Here is a 26,164-nt window from a genome sequence, read left to right on the forward strand (position 1 = left end):
GGCCGAATGCACGCAGTTCCCGAGCCTCCAAACAGAAACAGACTCTGTCCTGCTGCCCACTCCAGGGACCCCCTCCCGGCTTCCTGTGGTTAAGCACGCTTAGAGCAAGGCACAGAACCCCCCCTCCAGACACAGGTCGGCAGACCCTACCTCCCCGTGGCTTTCTGCTCATCAACACCTGACCCTGCAGGGTACGGTGCAAACCTCCACGCAGACGTGCAGCCCCGTTCCGGAACCCCCAGGAGGGAGACCGCGGAGGTCCCAGCACAGCCTCCAACCCCACTCCACCCGAGAGCCCTAACCTTTACGGTGATGGTGATGGTGATGGTGATGCCTGTCAGGGCCTCAATGGATAAAGCCTGGGTCTGTTCTTACGTGGTTAAAACTGAAGATAATGACTGTGTGACTAACACGGTGAACTTTCAGTATTTTCAAAACTGCGTTTTGTTTTTTTTTTCTCTTGCCTGATACAGGACCGATTTTTGTATATTCTTCACGGACACTTAAATTCTGACTTTAGTTATTATGCGATTCACATGGTCTATGGTTTCTCTGGACCTGTTAACGGTCTGTGATATAAAATCTTCCCGAAGCCATACACATTTCTACCTCTACTTCTGTTTTTGTCTCATGCACTCTGTTGTTGTGATCACTGACAGAGAATGAACCTCTTCACTACTGAAAACTGTCCATTATCCACATAAAAAGGATCCTTACGCCACGATACATTTGTTATAAACTCTGCGTTGTTCATCAAAACTGCTGAACTTTCTTTCTGCTCACATTTGATTGACATATTGAGCCAAAGCTTTGGTATTTATCCTCTGTCAACTATGCTATTTATCTATTCTGTGTAGCAAACCTTTGGGTTTTTTTTTAATGGAATCTCCTTTGCTTACTTATTTTTTATTATTTTTTGAGTGGGGGTGGAGAGAGAGAAAGGGGGGGAGAGGGGAGACAGGGGAGAGGGGAGAGAGGAGAGGGAGGGAGGGGAGAGGGGAGGGAGAGGGAGAGAGAGGGAGAGGGGAGGGAGAGACAGGGAGAGGGGAGGGACAGAGAGGGAAGAGTGGGGGAGAGAGAGGGAGAGAGGGGGAGGGAGATTCAAGCAGGCTCCATGTTCAGTGCGGAGTTTGACGTGAGGCTCGATCTCAGGGCTGTAACATCACGACCGGAGCCAAAATCAAGACTTGGCCTCTTCAGTGACTCAGCCACCCAGGCACCCCTGGAATTTCCTTCTTTTCAAAAGCTCTCCTCGGTGGGGGATTTCATGCATTTAGTGTCCTAACTGTTGTGACCAGGGGGATCTCTAGTGTGATTTCTGTTCGTGCTTCTGGGATTCTTTTAAAACATTGATTTGTGGTACCCAGACTTCTCTATCTTCTTTATCTTGTCCAACCCTGATCCTGGCCCGCCCCTGACAGTCTGCAGAGTCAACCTCCCCATTCTGAAACGTGCTCAGTCCCCACCTCCAGTGACACACCAGGTGGCCCGCCTTCCCCAGTCGCTGTCTCGAGTGCCTTCATTCCACCACCAGCTTCCTATACATCAGCACATCCGCTTGCCGACGGCGGGCACGGACAGACGTCTGCAGGTGACCCAGCCTAACACAGGGCGACCCGCTCCCTGACGGAGAGCACGTGAAAATGTCCAAGGTCGTGAGGGACACAGCAGCCACCCCCCTCCATCCGCGCGAGCCTCTCTCCACCCCTTCTCCTTCCACAGTAGGCTTCCGCCAGTTTCTGAGATTCAGACTAAAATTTGCATAAAACATTAACACTATTTATGGAAATCACTCCAAGGAAAGGACGAGCCCCCCACCCTGTGGCTCACTGGCAAAACGCTTATAAATCAGGAAACTAACAGGTCTGACTGGTTATGTGACCGAATCAATCACTGTACTTTTTAGCTCAAAAAGTTTTCAGAAATCATCTGAGCCCAATATTCTTATGTTTCAGAAGAGGAAACTGAGGCCCAAAGTGACGATGCTACCAAGTCCTCAACCGTGTGTGAAAAGTACACATTCTCAGCGGGTCTGTCGTATCCATTCTCTGAATTTTCTTATGACCTTTACAGGCACCGAGCGGACTATGGTATCTACAACCGCTGGCAAACCAACAAGGAAAAATCATGCTATTAGACCTGATTTCACTGTCACGGCAAAATCTGTTCTGTCAAAAGGGAGTGGAGGGCAAGTTCCTATGAAAAGGCGGACAGAACAGCCAACGTTGGCTGGGCTCCTCCCAAGCCGTGCGCTCTGGTCCATTTCTGATCCCTTCTTCCCTCCCATTTCCAAACCGACACGTTTGGCGATGGGCTCTGTTCTCACCCGGCGCACCGCGTCTGCTTCTGTCATCCTGCGGTACGTGCAAGACGGAGCCCACGACTAGAGTGAACCTCACTGCGGCCCCACAGCTGTTGACTCAAGCGCAGACATTTCTCTCCAAGTAGTAATTCTTTAATGTTTGGATTTTTGGATTCCACGAGTCAGTGATGGTTGTGGTTAAGAAACATTATCTATTGCCTCCCACAATCTAAAACTGACGTCACTATGCCATGGCTCCCGCGTGTACCTATCCAGAAGGGGCCTGCAGAAGGACCGAGAGCCCACGGACGTAAGAGAGCATAAACTTCGGTGTCAATCGTTTCTTCCACTTAGTGGCCGAGTGAGGTCAAACGATTGCTGGATGTCTTTTAGTCGTAGGTACTAAATCGTAACGTCTATTTAAAAGGATCATCCTGAGAATTCAATGAAATAATTTAAGCAAAATTACTCGGTCGACATCGAGCATGTGCACATTCTCAACAGAGTTGGCTTCTTTCCACACGAACTCCTGCTAGTGCAGACATAACGCGTTACACTGAACGTATCTGCTCATAAATAACCTCCAGAGGATATACCAGAAACTGCCAGGGAGGTAATTTCTTGTGGGGAAATGAAATGAAATCCTAAGGGACAGGGTGGGAGACTTTTCATGATCTCCCATGTACACATTTTTGTACCTTAGGAAGTTTAAAATATATTCAAAGAATAGAGTTCCAAAAAAATCATCTGTACTTAAAACCCACAAGGAGATGCAGAACTGGTTCAATGTTCAAAAATCAATGTAATCCACTATATTAACAAGTTAAAGAGGAAAAATCATAGGATTATATTAATTGCTACAAAGCATTTGACAAAATTTGACACACATCCGTAAAGATGACTGAGAAAAAAGGAATACAGGGGAATTTCCTCAACTTGATAAAGAACGTTTAAATTTTTTTCCTGACTTTTATTTATTTTTGAGAGACAGAGAGAGAACGAGCAGGGGAGGGGCAGAGAGAGAGGGAGACGCAGAATCTGAAACAGGCTCCAGGCTCTGAGCTATCAGCACAGAGCCCAACGGGGGGTCTTGAACCCATGAACCGTGAGATCAAGATGGGAGCCGAAGCCGGACGCTTAACTGACGGAGCCACCCAGGCGCATCCCCCCTTTTTAAAAACAAAATTTTTCTAAAGAACATTTAAAAATAACCTACAAAATGGTGAAAGACTGAGCACGTTCCCACTCAGATCAGAACGAGGCAAGGATGTCTAGTCTCCCCACTCTTCCAACAGTCCTGGAAGCTCTTGCCAACACAGTAAGGCAAGGAAAGAAGAAAGCAGCACAGTGAAGGAGGAAATAAAGCAGTCCCTATTTGCAGACGAGGTGACTGTCTTGTAGAAAGTCCCAAGGAACCTAGGGAAAACTCCAGTATGTGAGTTTAGCAAGGTCACGGTATACAAGATTAGCATACAAAAATCAATTAACTGTATTTCCAAAAAGTAGGGATGAATAGGTGAACACCAAAATTAAAAACATAATACCATTTATAATCGCTCAAAAACAATGAAAACTTAGGTGCAGAACCAATACAACATGTACAAGCCTCATACGATGAAAAGTACAAAATGCTAACGAAAGAAATCAAAGAAAATCTAAAAACAAAATGAGTGTTCCTGCATTAGAAGAGACGTCGTAAAGATGTCACTTCTCCTCAAATTGATATAGAGGTTTCCCCGTGCATTTTCAATATAAATCCTAACAAAAGTTTTTTGCAGATACAGGCAAAGATTATTATAAAATGCATATGGAAAGGCACAGATCCTCAAACAGCAGAAACCACTTCCAAAAAGCGGAACGTGAGCAGACACAATCTACCCAATTTCGAGACTTAACTAGGTTCTCACAGTAATCGAGATTAGGTGCTACTGGCGGAAAGACAGACACATAGATCAATGAAACGGAACACTCAGAAACAGCCACACAAGTATGTCCAACCGATTTTGACAAAGGTACAAAAACAATTCAATGGAGGAGGCATAAGGGTGCTGGAGTACTCAGACATCCATAGCCAAAAACAAAGAACTTGGACCCTAGTCTCACGTCTTACACAGAAAATTAACTCGGAATGGATCACAGACTTATTAATTTTTTTTTTTAATTTTTTTTTAACGTTTATTTATTTTTGAGACAGAGAGAGACACAGCATGAACGGGGGAGGGTCAGAGAGAGAGGGAGACACAGAATCTGAAACAGGCTCCAGGCTCCGAGCTGTCAGCACAGAGCCCGACGCAGGGCTCGAACTCACCGACCGCGAGATCATGACCTGAGCTGAAGTCAACCGCCCAACCAACTGAGCCACCCAGGCGCCCCTAGATCACAGACTTAAATGCAGAAAGTAAAACCATAAAACTTTTAGAAAAAACTGAGAGAAAATCTTCAGGATCTAGGGGCCATGCAGAGTTCTCAGACTTGACTTTTAATGTTAATTTATTTTGAGAGAGAGAGAGAGAGCAAGCAAGAAGGGGGGGGAGAGAGGGAAAGAGAGAGAGAGAGCAAGCAAGAAGGGCGGGGAGAGAGAGAGAGAGAGGGAGGGAGGGAGGGAGGGAGAGAGGGAGAGGGAGAGAGGGGGAGAGGGAGAGAGGGAGAGAGGGAGAGAGGGAGAGAATCCCAAGAAGGCTCCTTGCTGTCAGCACAGAGCCCGATGTGGGGCTTGAAATCACGAACCGTGAGATCATCACCTGAGCCAAAGTCAGATGCTTAACCGACTGAGCCACCCAGGCGCCCCCTGCACTGCAGATTTTAAAGCTCCCAAGAGAGTCAACCTTAAAAGTCCGATCGCAAGACAACAGTCCTGTTCTGTAACTATGTACAGTTAACTACACTTATCGTGGTGACCATTTCACAGTATATACAAATAGAGACGCATTCAACTAATATGACGTTGTATGTCATTTATACCGCAATTAAAAAAGAAAGAAAACAGAGAAGAAAACGAGCAAAGGCCACGAAAAGACATCTCTCCCACGGATACCCGGGTGACAAATCGGTGACACATCGGCACACGGAACGATGTGCCACCAGACCGGCGGTCAGGAAAACACGATGAAGACCGCGGTCACGTTCCAATACACACCCGTGTCAGGATGGCTTAAAAAAAAAAAAAAAAAGTGACCACGCCAAACGGTGGTGACACGTGGAGAATCCAGACCAGTCACTCAGACGCTGCCGGCCGGGACGTGAAATGGTTCGCCCCCTCGGGAAAACAGCTCGACGCTAAGCACACAACACACGGCTGCCACACGACCTAGCAAAAGCACTCCTGCGCGTTGACCACAGAGAAATGAGAACTCGTGTCCCCGAAACACCTACCCGAGCGTCCGGGCATGCCTGTGGCAGCTTCCCGCAGAACGGCCCCAAACTGGAAAAGAGCCAGGTGTCCTCCAATGTGTGAACAGTTAAACCGTGGTAGGTCCGCACCGGGGGACGCTACTAAGCAACAAAAAGGAACCGACTGCCGACACGTGCAACAACCTAGTTAAGTCTCTGGACAATTACACCGAGTGACAAAGCCAATCCAGAGAAGGCTGCAGAGCGTTTGATTCTGGTTCTATGACATCCTTGAAACGACACCTTACAAAGATGGAAGACATTGGCGACCGCGAGGGTGCAGGTGGGGCCGGGGGTGCGAGGAAGCGGGCGTGGGCACGTGAGGGGGTCTTTGCTGTGACGCGCTGTATCGACGTCGACATCAGCGCGGGGCGGGGGCGGGGGCGGGGCGGCGGGTACTGGGTCCCGGGTACAGGACGGCTCTAGCCTTTCTCGCAACTACATACGCGTCGGTGATCGTGGCCAAACAAGAAGCTCCACGGAGAAGACCAGCCTTACACACAGTCCCCGAGGGGAGCTCGGGAGGCTCGGACACTTACCCGAAGCCCCAGCCGTCTACCGCACTGGCAAACACCACACCGCCCTGATCCGGAGAGAAGTAGAGGTGAGAATCGTCCGTGTCCTCCAACCCAGCGCTCCAGTCATACACTTGCTCTCCTCGCTCAGAACCTGGATTCACCTGGGACTCAGTCTCTCTCTCTGCTCTCTCTTCTAGGACTTTCGAAGTAAAAAGAGCTCCCGTGAGCGCGTTAATCTAGGAGAGACGGTGAAAGGTGGAACGTCACTCGGAGGCGTAGGAGACGCGCGGTCGGGCATCACCGGTCACGCCGGGCTCCCGGGAAGCACCCACGGGCGGAGGTGAGGCGCACGACACTGACCAACTCACAGCCCTCTCCTTCCGAGCCCAGCGAGACTAAACCGGAAGCTTCGGAAAGGTCACCTCCGTGACTGGGAATGTCACGCCGACACGAGGGGGCGGTGTCTGCGGCCTGTCTCTAGCGCCGGGCCTGGCGTCAGAGGGACTCACGGTCCCCAGTGAGTTCACAGGCTAGTTCAGAGGCTGAGCCCCCGCTCGCCCCGCCAGCTCTCACACCTGGACTTCTCTCCGCTCTCGTCAGGCCCCCTTCCCGGCCACCAGTCCCCGCCTCTTCCCCTCCCAAGTCACCACCTCATTTCCTACCGCAGAGAGAAAATGGAACATTTTATTCAGAAATCCTGCAAGCTACCCCAATTGCAACCTGTCAGCCCGTTCACGGCTGCAAAGGCCGCTGGCCCGGGCGGGGCCACGCCGGTCCGCCTCCAGGGGGCACCGGATCCACTGAGCCACTCTCCTGCGCCGCTCTACTCTGATCGTCTCCTCCCTCCGGCCGAGAAATATTCTCAGTTGGCCTCCTCAGGGGTGCCCCACCGTCCTGAACAAAGTTCAAAGCCTCACGCCTGGCACACGAGGGTCGCCATAATCTAAGCCCCAGATCCCTTCCGACTGCCACCTCCTGCCTCTGCCGCACGCGATCTCGTTCTCCAGGTAGGACCAGCGTATCGTGCTCTTTCTGGCGTTTACAACCTTGCACGTCTCATCCCCTCTTTCCTGAACGCCCCGGCCATATCCCCACCTTTTTCCATCTTGAAGCTTCTGCTGCCACTCTGCCTGACCCTCCCCGCTCCTGACCCAGTCTGGGTGTGGTGGCCCTCAAAACCACGCCTGGGGCTTCGCATGTTCTCCAAAGTTCTCCTTAAAGCCTCCCCACCGCTGCGAGATCTTCGAAAACAGGGATTCTGACCTGTAGTCACATTCGCACCCCTATCACACAAAGGACATCCCAGAATTCACCGTTCAACACGCAGCTATGTAAATGTCGGCTGGGGAAATAAATGAATGACTGGGTAAAATGTTATCGAAAAACAGATGCTAAAAAAACAAAACAAACAAACAAAAAAAAAAGAAAAGCCTCCTAATATTGCTTCAGTTTGGAACCAAACTACAAGATTTTAAAGGACAGCACTAATTCTATTATCCACGCTTTGTACCCGAGGATGCCTCCAGGAGACGGAGGGGCTCCTGATGGGAGGCGTGTCCCGTGTCCCCTGTTGCAGCACGAGGACTCCAACACATGGGGATCTCAGATGGAAACGCTGCGTAAAAGTGAAGTTCTGTGGCAACGCGTTATTCTCAACTTAGCAACTTCCTTACAACTCTTCTTTGAGCCCCGAGTTTTAAAACGTGGAAGGGAAGGATGAAATACCTGCTCTAGGATATTCTTGAGGTGAGAATAGGCCTCCTGGGGGGTGAATTTCAGCTCCACTATCAGGCGATCTATCTTATTAATCACTAAAACCGGACGGATGTTCTCAAGCCAGGCTTGTCGCAGAACGGCTTGTGTCTGGTGAAAACAGAAAAGAAAATGTGAAACTCACGATTCGAAATAATTAAAGCACCTTAAAAGACCCTGATTAACAATCAGCTCATTTGCATACTCCTTTATCACAACTCAGACAACACCGTTCACACAGGCGCGCTCACTAAGCACTTAGCACGGACTCTGTGTCCGTGACACAGAGGGAAAGAGCTACAGACAAGAAACGGTCTTTGCCTTTGCGGAACTGACAAGTTATTTAAGAAGGGTAAGTTGTGCAGAAAATAGCAGAGTTTGGTGGAATTATACACACGCACACACTTTTCTGAACAACTAGAAAACAAATGCTCATATTGCCAACACACAGGCCCCCAAAAACAGAGCCTTCCCCCAGGAGGCCCACGCACACCTTCCTGCCCACAATCCCCTCTCAGAGCGAACCGCTGCTCTGCTATTCTGAAGTCAGGTGCATTAACACCACTATCCTTTCAGGACAGAGACGAAGGCTCTGTCTCGCAAGTCAGGGGACCTGAGCCCTCAGGGCTCGGAGGGGAAGCAACAGGACAATTACAGCACAACTTCTTGCAATTATCAAATTTCCTCCATCTGAGTAATTTAAACCTTTTATTATCCTTCTTTAAAAATATTGGGGCGCCTGGGTGGCTCAGTCGGTTAAGCGGCCGACTTCAGCTCAGGTCATGATCTCGCGGTCCGTGAGTTTGAGCCCCGCGTCGGGCTCTGTGCTGACAGCTCAGAACCTGGAGCCTCCTCGGATTCTGTGTCTCCCTCTCTCTGCCCCTCCCCGCTTGCACACTGTCTCAAAAATAATAAACTTAAAAATAATTTTTTTTTAATTTTTTTTTAATGTTTTATTTATTTTTGTGACAGACAGAGACAGAGCATGAGCAGGGGAGGGGCAGAGAGAGAGGGAGACACAGAATCCGAAGCAGGCTCCAGGCTCCGAGCCGTCAGCACAGGGCCCAACGAGGGGCTCGAACTCAGACCACGGGATCGTGACCTGAGCCGAAGTTGGACGCTCAACCAACTGAGCCACCCAGGCGCCCCAAAATTTTTTTAATAGTAAAACGTACGAGGGCATGTTAAGAAGTAGGATACAAAGGTGACGGCGTTTTATAAGATAAAACGTAAGGCCTCCAAACAAGGCCTTATAAGAACAGAGCCTGGAGAGCTACCGTAAAGGCCAGGTGTCCCACCACACACCCCCTCCTTTCCCACTGAGGCGGGGGGAGAGGGAGGGGGCGGTGGGGGAGGTGGCGGGGGTGGAACCACAGCCCAAGAAGCCCACAGAAGAGAATCTCACGCGGGGGACAGCTGGATTGGCCTCTTGCCATCGACGACCTCTCATGAGAATCCTCAAGTTCAATACCCCCAGACTTGGCCGGATCCTCTCTGAGAGGGCATCGTAGACACTGCCAAGTACTGAAAGGGACGGTCATCGTCGCTATGATCCCTTCAAGATGCGGGTGACTGACTCCATCACAGAACGTTCTCGAATGAAACGTACAGCCAACTTTCCGCCAGCAGAATGTCCAGAATGGCACAGAGCCGTCCGTGCGGAGTCCCTCCCCCCCGGCCCCGCCCTCCTCACCCAGTGACAGATCCCCACATCAGGACCTACTACCTGTGGGCAGACTCCTTCCACAGCATCGACCACGATGATGCAGCCGTCACACACGCGCACGGCCGTGGACACCTCGGAGGAGAAGTCCACGTGTCCTGGAGAGTCTATGAGGTTAATCAGGTAGTCCTCACCACCTACAACAGAGCCAGAAAACACACATTTTCCGTCGTGCGGGCACACAGCGCTCCCTCCCAGGCATTCACAATGAGAAAGGGGCCGCGAGACACAGTAGAGCTAAAGAAGCCAAACGGGTCGACCCACCACCGTCGCCCCGACGTGGGGGTTCCCACCAACGGACCTCCGACCCCAAGGGGCATCTCTCCCTAACATTGCCGGACTTCGTTCTTCTAAAAGGGGCCGCTTACTAAGGGCTTCCGTGAGCCAGGCACTGTGCTAGACGGGCCTCAGGACGCGCAATCCCACGTTACCGAACCCTCAGCAGGGCCCCGTGAGGTGAACATTACCACATTCGCTCTACAGGTTGGAAGTGGAGACCGGCAGAAAACGACGCCTGGGTGTAAAAGCTGGTCAAGAGGGGCCCACACAGGAAATGCCGACTCAAAAGACACGAAGCACGTGGCCGCTGCTTCCCTACAAGCTCGCAGAGAGCAGGGTGTGAATCTGAGACTTAGACACGCAAATCCGGGGAGTCACTACGCGTCGAGCAGTGCGCTACGTGCCGCGTGCACACGCGGATCACCCCCTTGAGGCCTCACGAGGAAGAAGACCATTCAGCTTTTAGGAGGGCGATGACCGTGCGATTTGTCCCAAGCCCTGAAAGTCCCTGTTCTATCACACCCCAAGTCAGTCCCACATCCCATTAACACCCCTAAGTCAGTTCCAGACAGGCCAGGCCGATGAGTCACCCTAGGGCACAGACATGTCACGCCAGATCGCAGTTAAAGAAACCACGGGCTCCAGAACTACTCCGGAACCCAAGGGCCGGACTTACACCTGGAAGGCCATTTAGACCCGTTTCCCCCCATCCAGCTGGAACACCGACGACGTGCCTTGCGCCCCAGGGGACGGGGCTAAGAGTGACCACCACCACAGGGGGCACGGCCAGGGCCCCTGTCCTTGGACTCTCAGGGCCTGGCTCCGCCCCAAGCATTCTACACACACTGTCCTGCGTTTACCAGCCCACCACCCTTTGAGGTTGTCGCTACCACGAGCCTGATTGCACAGAGCGGGAAACTCGGGCACGGAAGAGCTCAGCGTCCTTCTCAAGGACTTCTAGGTAGAATGCAATCCAAGGAAAACCGCCTGAGATCAAAGAGTTTAAAATGGTCGTGTGGCAGTTAAACCTGGCAGACCCCAAACACATACTTTAACCACCCCACTCAGGACGGCACCAGGTTCATCTCTCCTGCCCAGACTCCACCGGTCGGGGACTTCTGAGCACCGGGTTAAGGATTCCAAGGCGCACTGGGGCTCAGTGGGAGAGACCGCCATCAATTAGCAACAGGCTGCTTCTTACACATCCCCACCCGCAACGTGTTCCCGGTCTTCTCGTGCAAATTGCTTTACACGGATTTCTGGCTCCGCTGCCCCCACCGGGGAGGGCTCTGAGCAGACAGAGGACCTGGACAGCTCCAAAGAAGACCAAAGCTGTCAAAGACCCCGGGCCCTGGGTCAGTGGCCCCGGGTCTCAGTGGGGCCTTACTGTCAGGACTCACAGCACCCTCTGGGATAAGCCCATGCTCTCTATAGAATAAGCCAGAGGAAAATGAGCAGCGGCAAGGGAGTCCAGGGTCCTATCAGCTCCCGTCACGTGAAACAGAAGCCGTGAGACGCCTAAAATCTCTCTGCATTCTCCTAGCCTAACCCTTCATTTCCTAGAGAAGCACGCCCCTGAAGGGAGGAGAGGTAGGTACCCAAGGTCACTGAGTAGCTGGCCAGAAACACGCCCAGGTCTGTCTGACACGGAGGTCTTGACTCCTTTATGTTGTGCAGCTGGGGAACCCCGGCTCGTTCATTTGGATGAACTCCAGACTCCAGTGTGGGACAACTGTAAGCACCTTGAAGCCCGGGAATACCCGGATCGGATCCAGAACTTGCAGAGACCGTGTCTGCTGTCAGGTTCTTTACAGAATTTAAAAATGCACTCCCAGAGAAACCTCGGGCTTCCTTCCTCGGGCTCTTGCCTTTTACTGGGGTTACAGAAACTTCGAGGTAACACCCAGAAAAAACAAACATACCTATCTATCTAGCCATCTGTCTGTCTATACTCCTCTAATGAGGCATCTAAATCCAGACCCCCTGAAACTCATTCAGGGACAGCAAGTCCAGATCTAGAAAACAACAGAAAGCCAGGAATACACCAAGTGTTTTCACTTGCATACGTGGGAAAAAAAGTGCGTGATCAAAACCCTTTGGGAAATGCGGTGGCAGGGTGGAGGGGTGAGGAAGAGGCTCACCACGCACATACACCCTAGTAAAGGCTCGAGAAGCCCTGCAACACAGAAGCCTGTCCGACCTCCCCAGTGTGTCTGATGGGGGAAGACCAGCGCCCTCCTCAGTCACATGGCTGACGAGTGCCGAGCTCAGCACAGGGCTGGTCTCTGACTCGCAACAACTATTTTCATCTTAATACCTTCAAACTCAATGTCAAAAGTAGGGAAAAGAAATCCAATGTCCCTCAGAGGGGGAAGAAAGCCAGTAAGCACAACTGGTCCGCCGTCTTCAGCCACACTGTGCCTCCCTGACTTGTTTCCCTGGGCAGAAAAGGGGCACAGAGAGGGAGACACGGAATCCGAAGCAGGCCCCGGGCTCCGAGCTGTCAGCACAGAGCCCGACGCGGGGCTCGAACTCATGGAATGTGGTATCATGACCTGAGCTGAAGTCAGATGCCCGACTGAGCCACCCAGGCACCCCCTAAATGATCTTTCTGATTTGTCCCTCACTCCTGAAGCTGTGCACAGGACGGACTCCTGCTAAAGCATTAAACCGTCCATCCCAGGCCTTCCAAAATATGCTCCTTCATTTCAGGCACTGGTCTAATCAGCAGAGCACCAATCCTTTTTTTTTTTTTTTTTTTTTTTTTTTTTTTTTTTTTTTAAACGTTCCGGGCAACTGGGGAAAAGAAAAAGTTGGAAGACCTGAAGTTAATCATGGGAGGCACCTCCCACAAAATTTCTGCCATTAGGGAGTTATGGGAAAATAATGTCTCCCTTGCCCGTGAGTCCTCCAGTTTTAAAGCACCACGGATCATCGTTTCATTTGAAGACGCACATCTGTCACGAGCACCTGCCAAAGATCCCTGCGAAGAGGGAAACTTCCCGTAAGGCCACATTCAATCCCCAAAACACTGGAGATGTTGGCCAACACACACACGGAAAGCTGAGGAGAGAAAACGTGCCTTCAAACGAAGGAAGAGACACACTCCTCTCGTGGACGATGATGTGCGCATCACACAGGCGTCTTTATGCCCCAGCACACCGGGAGAATGCTACTTCCCACAACAGAAGTGTCGTGAACACAGGCAGAACCGGGGCCATGAGACCGTGTTTCTGAGGACGTCGCCTAGAACACGGAACACTCACGGACATGAATTTACCCCAACTATATGGCAGCCACAGGCTTCCACAGGAGATCCCACAGTCGTCCCTTTTTATATCTTAAATTAATGCATAAAATCACGTAAGATCAACCGATATGGCTTATTTCACGGAACCACGCGATGCATTTTCTCTCCCATCTGCTGACAAGGGAACAGGTCCCAGCAGGAGAACTGAGCGTGTGCTCGTGAGAAGGCTGTTACAGGAAGAGATCATGGGTGGTTGACCCCGCCAGCAAAAATGTCAAACGTGAGGTGGTTTAGGGAGGAGGGAGGAAACAGTGATCCACATGCAACCCTGAATGGCCGACAAATGAGGCTTCTTGCCGCACGGCCCATCCCGAAGTCCTCTCCAGACTCCTCCCAGCACGAAACAGGTCAGACCACACGTGGGCCTCCCCTGGCTACGCTTTACCTCACCGGCCCTGGGCTCTGCGTGTGCCCACCGACACCGCAGCTCAGCCCGTGGCCACATCCTGAACTGACATCACGGAGAGCTTCTCCGCCTTTGAAACCCTGCTGCGTGGGGAGTAAATCTAGTAACGACACGTCCACGCCGTCTTGATTCGTCCATCACTGGCATTTTCGCTCAAAAGGATGTATGAGTAGGAACCAGGATAAAGAAGCCTTGCATAAGAAAAAGGTCGACTTCGTTTCTCGGAACCTACGTAAGGGTTCCAAACTTGGCAACTTGCTTGGAATCTGTTTACTTCACCCTGGAGGGAAGGTCAGGGACCATGGCCTCTTACTCAATTTTACTGGTCGCATGTGCCACGAATAAGGTGCGGGTCCCAGGGTCAAGGAGCTGAGTGACAGCAGCACACCTTTGACCAGGACAGCACAGGGGACATGGGGCTAGAAGGATGTATGAACGTCATCTTTCTAAAGATGAGGCAGCCTTGAGCATCCTTAGAAGCAGAGAGGATGAAGTTACAGGAGAGAAGACACTCCATAGGACCCAAGTCCAGAGCACAGCCCTTCCGTGGTAACAGGAGAAGAGTAAGCAAATATACTAATACCATTACATTTTGGGGCACCTGGGTGGCTCAGTCGGTTGAGCGGCCGGCTTCGGCTCAGGTCATGATCTCGTGGTCTGTGGGTTCAAGCCCCGCGTCAGGTTCTGTGCTGACAGCTCAGAGCCTGGAGCCTGCTTCAGATTCTGTGTCTCTCTCTCTCTCTGTCTCTCTCTCTCTCTCTCTCTCTCTCTCAAAAATAAATAAACATAAAAAAAAAAAAAAAAACTACTACCATTACGTTTTGAGGTGTGGCAAATTTCAGCTGGCAAGCAGCTGAATCTTTTCCATTTGTGGGACCCAGCAGGTAAGGATGCCAGCTGAGGTTGAGGGAGGGAAAGGGAGGTGGGCGGGGGTCCAGAAGGAGGTTCCAATGGCCCGCTGGAGAGAACACACGAGACCCGGCAGAGGAGAGAGGGAAGTGCCACAGCCCCGCGGACCGGCCGGGACCCCAGCCGGGATGGGAGGAAAAGGTGTAGAGCTGGCTGTGTCAAGGATCAGAGTTTTGCCAGGAGAAGTAAGACCGAAGGCCGAGGGAGCAAAGACACCGAGGACCTTGGAGAGACTGCCGGCAGAATGACAAATCCGGGCTGTCAGAGGCCGGGAGTGAATGAAGGGCACTCATGAACATCATCAAGTCAGAGAATGGGTGCCTGACCACACAGGCGAGAGCGGGAGAGAATCAGGACTGGGGGCAAGGGAGCCTTCGATCCTGAAACGTCACCATGGGTAGTTCCAGGCAAGGCTACAATCTAGAAAGGAGCCCTGACAGCGAGCGAGTGGAGAAGCAGGAGCCCACGCTGCCGGAGACGCCACTGTCGGGCACGGTGAAGGTGAACTTGACAGATTTGGGTAAAAAGGGAAATTATGAGCCAGGCCCCAAAGTCACTAACAAGCAGGCACCGTCATCAGGAGCCGACTAGGACAAGAAAGACGAGAGCGGTTAGACGGGATGAGTCTCAAAAGAGATGGGGTGTTAAAACAAGGCTGGAAGATGGGGCGCCTGGGTGGCTCAGTCGGTTAAGCGGCCGACTTCGGCTCAGGTCATGATCTCACGGTCCGTGAGTTCGAGCCCCGCGTCGGGCTCTGTGCTGACCACTCAGAGCCTGGAGCCTGTTTCGGATTCTGTGTCTCCCTCTCTCTGACCCTCCCCCGTTCATGCTCTGTCTCTCTCTCTGTCTCAAAAATAAATACACATTAAAAAATAAATTAATTAATTTAAAAAAAAAAAAAAACAAGGCTGGAAGAATTAAGCTTTGAACTAGGACCAGGGAACGAAGAGAATGGCAACCCCGCGTCTCACCCCAGAGACAGATGCGGGAGGAAGGAGCAGCGTTCACCGGAAAGAAGGACAGGCAGAGCAGTGTCCTGGGAAAACAGCCTGGAGGCGGCGGAGAGATTGGCAACGACAAGACGGCAAGGAGGCAGGGATGCCGGTTTCCCTTGGAACGTCTGCAGAGTGTAAGTTTCGGGAAGGAAAGGAGCAGAGGGAGGCTGACGGAGGGCGGTAAAGCCACAGAAACGTGCGGAAGAGACACTGGAGAGGCTTCCATCGAGGGCAGTGACCGAGCGCAGCGGGCACGTGGTTGACGCTGGCCCCAGACATCTGTACGTAGCCCCCGCGATCCCTCGTGGACGGGAGCCGCCGGCCTCGGGAGCCGCCGGCCACGGTCTGCACTGACCCGCCTCCTCCAGACCCGGGCCCAGCTGAGCGAGCTGGGGGCGTAAGCACGTGGTTCCCAGGACCACTGCCCCATGCTGGCCACTCTCTCCCCGGGAAAGTTCCTGAAACTCCGCGAACTCCACTCGGTACGTATGTAAAATGAGGGTAGTACGTGTCTCCAGAGCCACTGTGACGATCACACAAAATCCCGTATCTGAGGCTTCCGGCCCAGGATCCCACGCACCCATTTTCTTACGCCTGCCACCAACGGAATGCTTCACAAAGAAAAGCGTTATCTTAAGAGGAAAATGTTTGACCTGCAGTCAAACAAGGGACAACGGAGCCCGTCCCTCCCAGCCTCCGTCCCACAACGAGGACAACCATCGGGACTGTGGGTTAATGTTCACATTTCCGGAAGGAAAGGGAAGCTACTGCGTCTGAGTGAGAAGAACCTTCTGGTGCATGCTGGCCTCGTGTGAAGGTGGGTGGCACGAGTCCCCTCCCCTGGCCTGGTCTCTGGAGATTAAGAGCAGGTGAGCCCGCACAACGCCCTGCCTATTCTTGGCCTCCGAGCCACACGTGGCTGCCTCCCGGCTGGATCCGGAAAGTCCCACCGAACCAGGTTGTTAGCTAGCGTATGCCTCACGTTACAAACAGAAAGCCTGAGAATTAAAGTCCACTACAATTTGTTCTACATGGTGTTTAAAAGAATTTTAAGTTGCCAGTAGTTTAAAAATTGGAAGATTTTACCAAAATCTCAGTGCCACCTTTTCTTGAAAAAGACTCCCACAGAGCATCAGTTGCTGCGGCTGAATGGCATCCGTCCCCGCCTGGAGGTTACGGGGTATTTCACACGTGGGCACAATTCACTCCCTAGCCCTTAATGGGCCTACCCGGATGGCCTTGCTCACGTAGAGGTGTCCGCACCAACACCACCTCAAGAACCGGGAATACGGTGATAATCACATCTGACTGGTACTGTAGTAAGTAGTTCATCATTTGGGGGGGAAATTTAGTTAGAGACCTCACAGCCTGCATGTGCATCTATGCACGCACGCACACACACACGAGTACGGCTGGATTGGACGTAAAATGTGAAAACATAACGTGGTAAAACTGGAGTGATTTTTATTTCATTCGGGTGTTCCATAACGTATAGAATTTTCTATAATACACACAAATGTGACACGTGTAAATTTATTTAGAATTTTCTTTTTAAAGTTTATCATCCTGAGAGAGCGAGCGAGAGAGAGCACGGAGGAGGGGCGGAGACAGAGGGAGAGAGAGAGAATCCCAAGCAGGCTCTGCACTGTCAGCACAAAGCCCCACTCGGGGCTCGATCCCACGAACTATGAGATCATGACCTGAGCACAGATCAACGGTCGGAGGCTTAACCAACGGAGCCACCCAGGCACCCCAATTTATTTAGAATTTTTAAAAAGATGAATCGGAATGAACACTTCATTTCAGAAGTTCTAGGACAGCAATATTTATGTACCGGTATAAAGAATGGCTATAGAACAGAAATGAAAGCAAAAATGCCTTGAGACTCTTCAAAGAACAGTCCACGAATTTCAAATTATCTGACCCACTTAAAGACATCTCTCTCATCTTCATCTGAACTCTAGGCTAAACGATTCAAAGGAATTACATCCCCTTAGAATTTTTTTTTTATAGAAAGTACGTTGCCAGGAGTATGTCCTAACTCTTGACCAGGTAAATGTACGATATCCCTGTGGGAAGGACACAAAGAGAGGTACAAAAGAGGAAAATAACAAGGTTTAACAACATGGTCCCGACCCTTGAAGCAAACTTTGGTGACAAAGGTAAAGACAGGAGGCTCCATCTTCTTCTCAAGGAAGAATTGGGTCCCTGGAGGACGATATAGAAGGTGATACTGTATCACCTTCTAGAACATGCTTGGGTTTTCAACAGCATTTCTAATACATGCCTGGGTTTTGTAAGCCTATTTACTTACTCTAAACTAGAAAAATACTCTTTCGATCCAAATAAGGATTTGAAAAAATTTTGGAAAGCCGGTTAGATCAAGTGTCAGAACCAGAAAGCCCTTAGAAAAGAATCTCTGTGCTAAATGTTAATTAAGAGGTTATTTGGAGGGGGGCAGCAAGAAGGGGCAGACACAGGAAACAAAAACCACCCGTGGAGTTTCTTCACCATCAGGTTTCCCTCCTCCGGGAGGAGGTCCCCCTCGGATGGCCCCACGTTCACGGCAGGAACACCCTCTTGCAGAGAATCAGGACCGAGACACAGATAGGAGCGTATCTCGTGTCTGAGGCGTCTGAGGGCACGGGCCCCACTCTTTGTACGTGTGGAGAGGAGACTGCGCACCAGCCGTCAGGTGTGACAAATGTCTACGCCAGAGCCCCCGCCAGGCAGTCACGCTCCCAGAGAGACACAGCTGACACCTTATGACTCCACACTCCCATCGGCACTAGTCAGAGTAGGAGGCGGCCGTCCGACCCGCGGGTGGCCCATCCGCAGGAGCCACCTCTGCCCGGGCCTGGCAGAACAGATGAGCCCGGCCACGTCTTGCTCCGGAGAATGTGCGATCGGAAACACAAGAGAAAGCAGCCGTAAGCAACAGAAACGGGATGAAAAAACAGAGTTCAGGCCGAGGGGAGTTTCTGCAGACGGGGACACTGAGAGGAGGGAAAAGCTGTGACGGAGAAAAGACTCACAGGGTAACAGAGACAAAGACGGAGAACAAAAGCCAAGGGTACCTAACGGTGGAGCCGCAGAGGGAAGAGCCTTAACTTGTCCCAACGGTACCCGGGGCCGTCTGGGAGCCAGAAGCAACGTCTGCCTTCCATTTCTATGAGCCGTCACTCCAATTAACACGCCTGGTTTTCAGCTTTCAGGAACATTTCTCCCACGTCATAGCACACACATTCTTTCAATAAGCCAACCCTCCGCAGCACATGCGGGCTTAAGCCTCGGCTCTGTGTGGCCAAGGGAGCGCATCGAAAACAGTCTGGGAGTGAGGCGCCCAAGGTCAGAGCTGAACAAAACGCAGGGCAGACCATTCAACCTCCAGGGCCCTAGAGCCGGTCTCCTCCCGCACGAAACCAGAGGGACCAGTGCACTGGAACGGGCGAGTGGTATCGATAGAAAGTAAACCGTGACGCTTGCAAAAGGGGGTGGAGGACCTGGAGACAGAATCCAGAAGCTGACCCGAGAGGAATCATCCAAGGAAGAGAGACGAACGGTCCGAGTGTGGAAAAAGGCAGGCTGCAAAGCTCGTGAGGTCTATAAAAATAAGGGGAGGTGGCAAATAAACGGAGCGCTGCCCCATTGGCTGGCTCACAGAAGGAGGACATACCTTTTAAAACGTGAGAGGTAGTTTTAAAAACAGAAGCCGTTACTTTAAATATTAAACACGTGGAATTCACCAAGAATACCCGAGAGCTTCAGGGCTGGTTTAGCACAAAACTATTTTAAAAATTTTTTTTTTTTTTTCAACGTTTTTTTATTTATTTTTGGGACAGAGAGAGACAGAGCATGAACGGGGGAGGGGCAGAGAGAGAGGGAGACACAGAATCGGAAACAGGCTCCAGGCTCCGAGCCATCAGCCCAGAGCCTGACGCGGGGCTCGAACTCACGGACCGCGAGATCGTGACCTGGCTGAAGTCGGACGCTTAACCGACTGCGCCACCCAGGCGCCCCATCACAAAACTATTTTAAAGACCGGCGTCAAAGACAATACGGTCACACCTCCCAGAATATTCCTGGGAGTCAGTGTCAGACATAGAACACTGCGGAAGACGAACCACAGATCCATTAGGGAAATGAAACAGAGCTTTATTATTTTCTTCTAATTAAAAAAATACACATTTTGTGTAAAACTTCCAAATGGTACAAAAGTAAACGTTTTGAAAACTAAGTTTCACATAACGCGGATACTGGCGTTAAGGCTTCGGTACGTTGCCTTCCAGACATCTTTATCTGCACGCTTGGTATTTTATTCCCAAAACACACTCCCATCTTACACATATTTACTCTGCAACTTGCTTTTGTCAACACATTTTTTCTACACGATAACATACAGATCAAACAGTGGTTTGCACAGCTGCGTGCGTTTCACAGCACGGATGTATCAGTTTACTTGGCCATTTTCCAAAGGCAGACACGAAGGTTGTCGGCATTATTTTTACTAACACAGGCTTTTTGGTGAGTATTCACATGTATGTCATATACTTGTAGGACTACTTCTGTCACATCAGTTCTGCAAGTGTTACCGTCAAAACGACATCCCGAGTTAGGGGAGAGCAAACTGTAACGAACATGGCAACCCAAGCGAGTAAGATTCTAAAGCCAGTACTGAGGCCACAGGACAGAAGAAGGATCCAGCCAGGAATGGAAGGCTAAGGCCTTGCGACCCTCCTGGTGGAGAAATCCGTACGATCACCTGGGGGGACGTGGGCAGGTGTGAACTGCCAGCTCTTCACCGTCGGGCCGGTCAGAGGTCCCCATCTGCATCCGAGTCTGGACAGCCTGACTCTGGCATCAGATCATCAGAGGCCAGAAGGAAATTCGCGGAGTACAAAGCATGGAAACGGAAGCGTACGCTTAATCCGGAAACAGAAAGGGGGACGCCGAAGAGACAAACTATTTTTCTTTAAAACACAGATTGATTTACCTTTGGCATAATGTAGGGAGATGGCACTCGACTTCATAGTGATCCCTCGAACCTGTTCGTCTTCTCTGCTGTCCATGTACCTTAACTGCAAAACACAACATACGCATCCTTACTTCCCAGTGAGATGCTGACACTAAGACGGTCTGAGCTGGACTTGTGCTTTAAACACATCATTTTTAAACTGAAAGCCCTTCGTAGCTTTTTAACGTGGGGAGGGGGTGAGGAAGGTGAGCTGCCAAGGGAAGAGAGCGGACGCCCCGAGAGACAGCACCACGTTCCGCACGCATTCCGGTTCCGCACGCCCTCCCCGGCATGTAGCACGCGGGGGGGCCGGTCGTTCTCTCCCTGCTCCTAGGCTGTCTGACGAAGTCTGGGCAAACACTGAAACCGAAGATCTCTAGAAGCATCAGGAGCCTTCACTCCTTTTTCCACGATCAATGATAAACAAATACTGATAAACGATGATAAATGATTATTTTTTTAATTTACATCTCTCCGACTGTCAGTGGGGTTGAGTATCCTAGTTTGCCACACTGGCCACGTGGCATTCCTCTTCTGGGAGCTTCCTGTTCAAGATTTTTGTCCATCTTTTTAATGGTTATATTACAGACTTGTTCCGTTCCGGACAGAAGTCATTTACAGTCCCTGAATATTAGACCTTTGCCAATTATGTGTTATTACTATTTTCTCCCACTTACCAGGCTTGTCTTCTCACTCTTTTTATGGCATTTCCGGATGAACAGATGTTCTTAGTTGCAATGTACCTGAGTTGATCAAACCTACATAACGGGACGTACTTCTTCGTCTCATTGACGAAACCTTCTCTTGAGGTCACAGAAGTACTTTCCTATATTCTTTTCCCAAGTTTTATAATTTTGCTTCTCACATCCGACTGTTTCAATTACATGCTGATTTCTGTGTGCGGTGTTAAGGAGAAGTCCAATTTTGTTTATTTTCCCCGCAGACAACCAACTGTCCGAGGACAATGCGTGGAGAGGCTCGTCTCTTCCCTACACATCGGAAATGCCAGCTCTGGGATCAACTCCACTGATCATATCCTCAACTCACTGGGGGAAGGAACTGCTCTATTTTTCTACTGCGAGTAACTTACGCTCGCAGCTACAAACAAAGATCTCTTTAATTTCACTTCCTAAGACACTATTTTCATCATGACCCTCAGACTCCAGCCGCCTTCAAGTTCTTCCGGAATCCGGCATTCTCTCCACCAGGACTTTTCCTCTCCTGGGGCCTCCAGGCAAATGCTCCCCCCGAATCGAGGACAGCACCCAAATCAGCCCCGATCCCCTTTGTCCACTGTGCTCCCCCACCTGCCGGCGTCTCCCCAAACCACACACTCGTCCTCCACAGAACCTCACGCTCTGTGAGAGCTTCCACAGCTGGGCCAGCCGTCACCGGACTTGTTACAAAAACTCATTTCTGCATTTATGACATATTACTATACAGCAACATAAAGTACCTTTCTCAACGTCTATATTATCTTGCTAAACAGACGAGCAGCTTCTCAGACACCTAAACTGGGCTTTGCACTCTTCCTGGATGTCTACGAATACATCACACTGCGGACAGCTGCTACCTAGCGAAAGGCAACAAGACTTCATCGAATGCAACTACTTACCTTGCCTGCCAAGCGGCTGGAGATGATCCCATTGCTAGATATAAGACAGTCGGCCAGAGTAGTTTTTCCTGTTAAGATAACAATAGTAATTCAAATCTATTACTTTTGCTAAAGAGGAAGGGTGATGTATCCTATCTACAGAATTAATTTCTGACCTTAAGAACTGCTTAAGCCAAGATTTCCCAGTTACCTGTACTGAGTGAAGTTAAGACATAATAAGCATTTCAAAGAGTCTGTCTGCACGGAGTGTCACCGGGAAGGACACAGACGCTAGGGCTCCAGAGGGCTGGCAATCTGTAGCTCCAACCCGCGATCTCATCGCCCTCCCCCGAAAAGTCATCGAGCAACTTTTTTTTAACCGAAGCATAACCGACAGAGTAAAATGCAGACTCTTCAGCGACGAGACGAACTACCATGCCAGCGACAGGAGAGAACGTGTGACGCGCAGCGTCCACGGTGGCCCCTAAACTCTGTCCTACGAGAACTCGATCAAGTATCGCTACATTCATCGTGTGACAGCCCTAACGGCCATGCCACAAACTGAAGCTCTCGGTGGCCAGAACAACACGACGGCAGAACACTCACGTCCGTCTCTGGACGGTACACGGCATACGATGTCACCAAGGGACAACAATATAACCTGCCACATGTCCCCAAGGATGGCCCGAGCTGGCGCTTGCCGGTTAAACTGTCTTCGGGAAACACTTATGAGCAAAGCAATCCAGGAAGCTCACCCTCGCCTCCCGCGGAGGGCAAGCCCGCGGACGACATCGGCCACAGCGCAGCTACGACCGAGGCCACCCAGATCCGGACGCACACCCCAGGGTCTCCTCCGGGGTAAAGTCTGGACTCGGGCACACACTGAGTTTCACGCGAGATTTTACAAAGACTACACAGTCTGAAGTGCAACAAACAGATAACTGTTTAAAGAATGCTGGGCTGAAGTGACAAACGGAGGGTCTTTTCTTAGGACAACCAAGTCCCTGGTACACTCTAAGAATTTTAGCAAAGCCACGGAATGGGTAACCGTACAAACCAGACAGCAGTCAGCGGGAGCACCGAAGAACACACGTGCCGCGTTCTCCGTGTGGCGCGTAAATACTGTGTGTGCGCGCAGGCCTGGGGCGTCACTCCCCCGCCGTCCTGCGGGTACCACTCTAGGTCTGGCAGGCAGATTTCCCCGAGGACGTCAGGTGCCGAGAGAGCACCGTGTTTCAGCACTTTGGCTGTATCTCTGGGACCACACACCACTGACCTGCCACGTGCTTTAATTCACGAAGCAAATACACAGACGTGGACACACACCCACACTTCAGTCAAAGCTCAGGTCCTCGCAATGGGAGCAGCACAACTACACAAACCCGTGGGCGGGCGTCACCCACGAAGCGACCCCACCAGCCCTCCCAGCTCCCGCGCTACTCCGCTGCGGCCGTTCCGCCCACAGCGACAGCCACCTAACGGACCTCTCTGCCTTCCGTCCACACTGAACGCTCCCGCCGGACCAATCTTCCCACGGTGTTGATTACAACAGCCCTGCTTTATTCTGCTCTCCCGGTGGCTCCCTGCTACCCAACGGCAAACGTTAACCACCAGACTCACGACAGGGCGGGCACCTGCCAAGGGTTCGTCAGCGTCCCCTCCGCCCCGTAAGGCAGGCCCAGTCTTCCCGGTCTAGACGCGGCGCGCTGACGCTCCCAAGGGCGAGGTGACTTGAAAGGGAGTTCCGACCGACCCGGGCTGTCTCACTCCAGGGCGGGGGCGCTCACCCGGATCCCAGTCCCAGGCGGCACGAAGCGCTCTGTGAGCTATGGCCCAGGCGGCCTCGTCACGTCCCCCTCTCACCCCCTCACCACCACACCCGCTCCTCTGAGCCGCTGTGGCTACTGCAGGAGGAAGGGGTGCGAAAGGGAGAGCACGCTTAGCAGGAAGCAACGCGGTGGTGCAAGGACAGGATGTGTCAGCGGCGCACCATCATCCCCGAGCTACCTCTGCGCTGCCCGCGTCCTGCGCTTCGGTCACACGCGTTCCCTTCTCGCCTACTGACGCCGTCGCCACTTGGAACGTGCGTCCCCATCTGCCATCTCGAGTCCCCCTGCGAGGGTCACCTTTAACACCAACTACGCTGTGAAACCTCTTAACCCATCCCTGCCCTCCCAGCCCTCCAGCTGTCCCGACCCGCGGAGTCCACCCTCTGCCCCTCACCGTGTGCTGCCTCGACCCCCCGATCTCCTCCAGGCCTCCACTGCTGCCCCAGTCACAGGTTTCTGCCCTTCCCACACAGGCAGCAAAGCCCCCCCGAATCTAGCAGACGTTCAAGAAACACCCGACGAGTCAAACAGAATCACATCACACACAGGCTCTGAGACACTATGTCCAGACTAGACTTTTTCAGATTACAAAGCCATTTCAAGAAAAAAAAAAAAAAAACATGGGGCGCCTGGGTGGCGCAGTCGGTTAAGCGTCCGACTTCAGCCAGGTCACGATCTCGCGGTCCGTGAGTTCGAGCCCCGCGTCAGGCTCTGGGCTGATGGCTCGGAGCCTGGAGCCTGTTTCCGATTCTGTGTCTCCCTCTCTCTCTGCCCCTCCCCCGTTCATGCTCTGTCTCTCTCTGTCCCAAAAATAAATAAAAAACGTTGAAAAAAAAAATTTTAAAAAGAAAAAAGAAAAAAGAAAAAACGCTTATTTCGACAACAACAACAACAACAACAACAAAACCTCAAGGTCTCCTTTAAAAAAAAACACACAATGAAATACACCGCACCAAACAATGCTAATCGCTAGTTCGCTGCGTTCATTTCAAACGCTTTTATGGCCGGGGCGCCGCGGACATCAACCTTCCAAAGGAATACTGGCTTCTCCGCAAGCGTCAGGCTCAACAGCCCACAGCGTCCCCTCCCCGCTCTGACACATGTGCAGACACACCCCCCTAATGACTGCAAATAAGCCGATCCGCAATGAGTCTTACCGTGGTCGACATGAGCCAGAATGCAGATATTCCTGATGTTAGCTGTGTTTTTCTGCAGCTGGATCATCTTATCCAGACTATTGAGCACCATGGTCCTTTCTTTCCTGGGACTAAAAATTAGGGATGTGTTACAAATGGCACATGGGCTAAACACCAAAGCCTCACATCCCCCTACCCCCCCCCCCCCAATGGTGGGAACTGACAAGAGTTCCCAGGCCCCTTAACCCAGGCGCCCGGTGAACGCCTGTTGAAGGGATACGCCCGGCCATCAGATCCAGGTCCACTCCGAGCCTCTGAGCGAAGGCCACAGCACGCCTGTGGGACGGAGGTGGCTCACCCTTCCGGGACTGGACCGCCGCGAGGAGTCACGCAGCTCGTCGGGGCGGTGACAGCAGTTAACTGCCCAGAGGCAGACCCTACGCGGGGAATGCGCGCCTGCGGGAGGCAGGGGAGACGCGGACACCTGCCCCTTCCGCTCCTCGGTCCTTCTCCGAGCCCCTCGTCCCAGCACCCCCCCGCTCGCTTTCACCCGACACCAAAGCACCGGCTGTGTGACCGGCTACCCAGCCCGAACAAAGTTTCGGGTCGCACGCTCACTGGCCCCACAGGTGCACTGGAGTCTCTCCTTGCTCTCAAAAGAAAAAGCCCCCACCCCCCACCCCGTCCACTTTCCCTTCCCCTCCCCGGGGCCCCGCGTTCGTGGTCTCCAGGATCGCGGGTCCGCAGGCTCGGGGAGGCGGCGGCCCCGGCGTGGGCGGAGGCGGGGGGGGGCGCCCAAGGCTGCGGGAGGCGGCCGCTCCCAGCCACGCTAGCCCCGGCCCCCCGAGCCCCCGGGGCCCCCGCCGGCCGAGGAGGACGCCGGCGGCCAACGCAGGCCCGCACTCACCAGCTGCGGCCGCCCGGCTCAGCCCCGCTCGGCCACCGGCCCCGCCACACCACGCGCGTCTCCGGCGACGCCCGCCCTGCGGTCCCGGACGCGCGCGCAC

General features: G+C 52.1%; 1 protein-coding gene across 2 annotated transcripts in view; it reads right to left on the minus strand.

Moving 5' to 3' along the window:
- EFL1 (elongation factor like GTPase 1) overlaps nucleotides 1-26,147 on the minus strand; it is a 121,269-nt gene extending 95,122 nt beyond the window's left edge. Inside the window, exons 1-7 of one of the 2 annotated variants that reach the window (XM_042987923.1) lie at nucleotides 26,065-26,147; nucleotides 25,179-25,288; nucleotides 22,214-22,281; nucleotides 20,578-20,662; nucleotides 9,689-9,822; nucleotides 7,936-8,073; nucleotides 6,232-6,446 (exon numbers count right to left, since the gene is read on the minus strand). In XM_042987923.1, coding sequence (XP_042843857.1) covers nucleotides 6,232-6,446; nucleotides 7,936-8,073; nucleotides 9,689-9,822; nucleotides 20,578-20,662; nucleotides 22,214-22,281; nucleotides 25,179-25,269 — 731 coding nt within the window. In that variant the 5' untranslated portion in view covers nucleotides 25,270-25,288; nucleotides 26,065-26,147. Of the gene's footprint in view, nucleotides 1-6,231; nucleotides 6,447-7,935; nucleotides 8,074-9,688; nucleotides 9,823-20,577; nucleotides 20,663-22,213; nucleotides 22,282-25,178; nucleotides 25,289-25,381; nucleotides 25,419-26,064 lie in introns of those variants that run through there. The other variant, XM_042987924.1, reaches the window with a different exon arrangement.
- Between the last annotated feature and the right edge of the window lie 17 nt (nucleotides 26,148-26,164).

This window comes from Panthera tigris, chromosome B3 (genome assembly GCF_018350195.1).
Source record: "Panthera tigris isolate Pti1 chromosome B3, P.tigris_Pti1_mat1.1, whole genome shotgun sequence".
NCBI classification, from domain to species: Eukaryota; Metazoa; Chordata; class Mammalia; order Carnivora; family Felidae; genus Panthera; species Panthera tigris.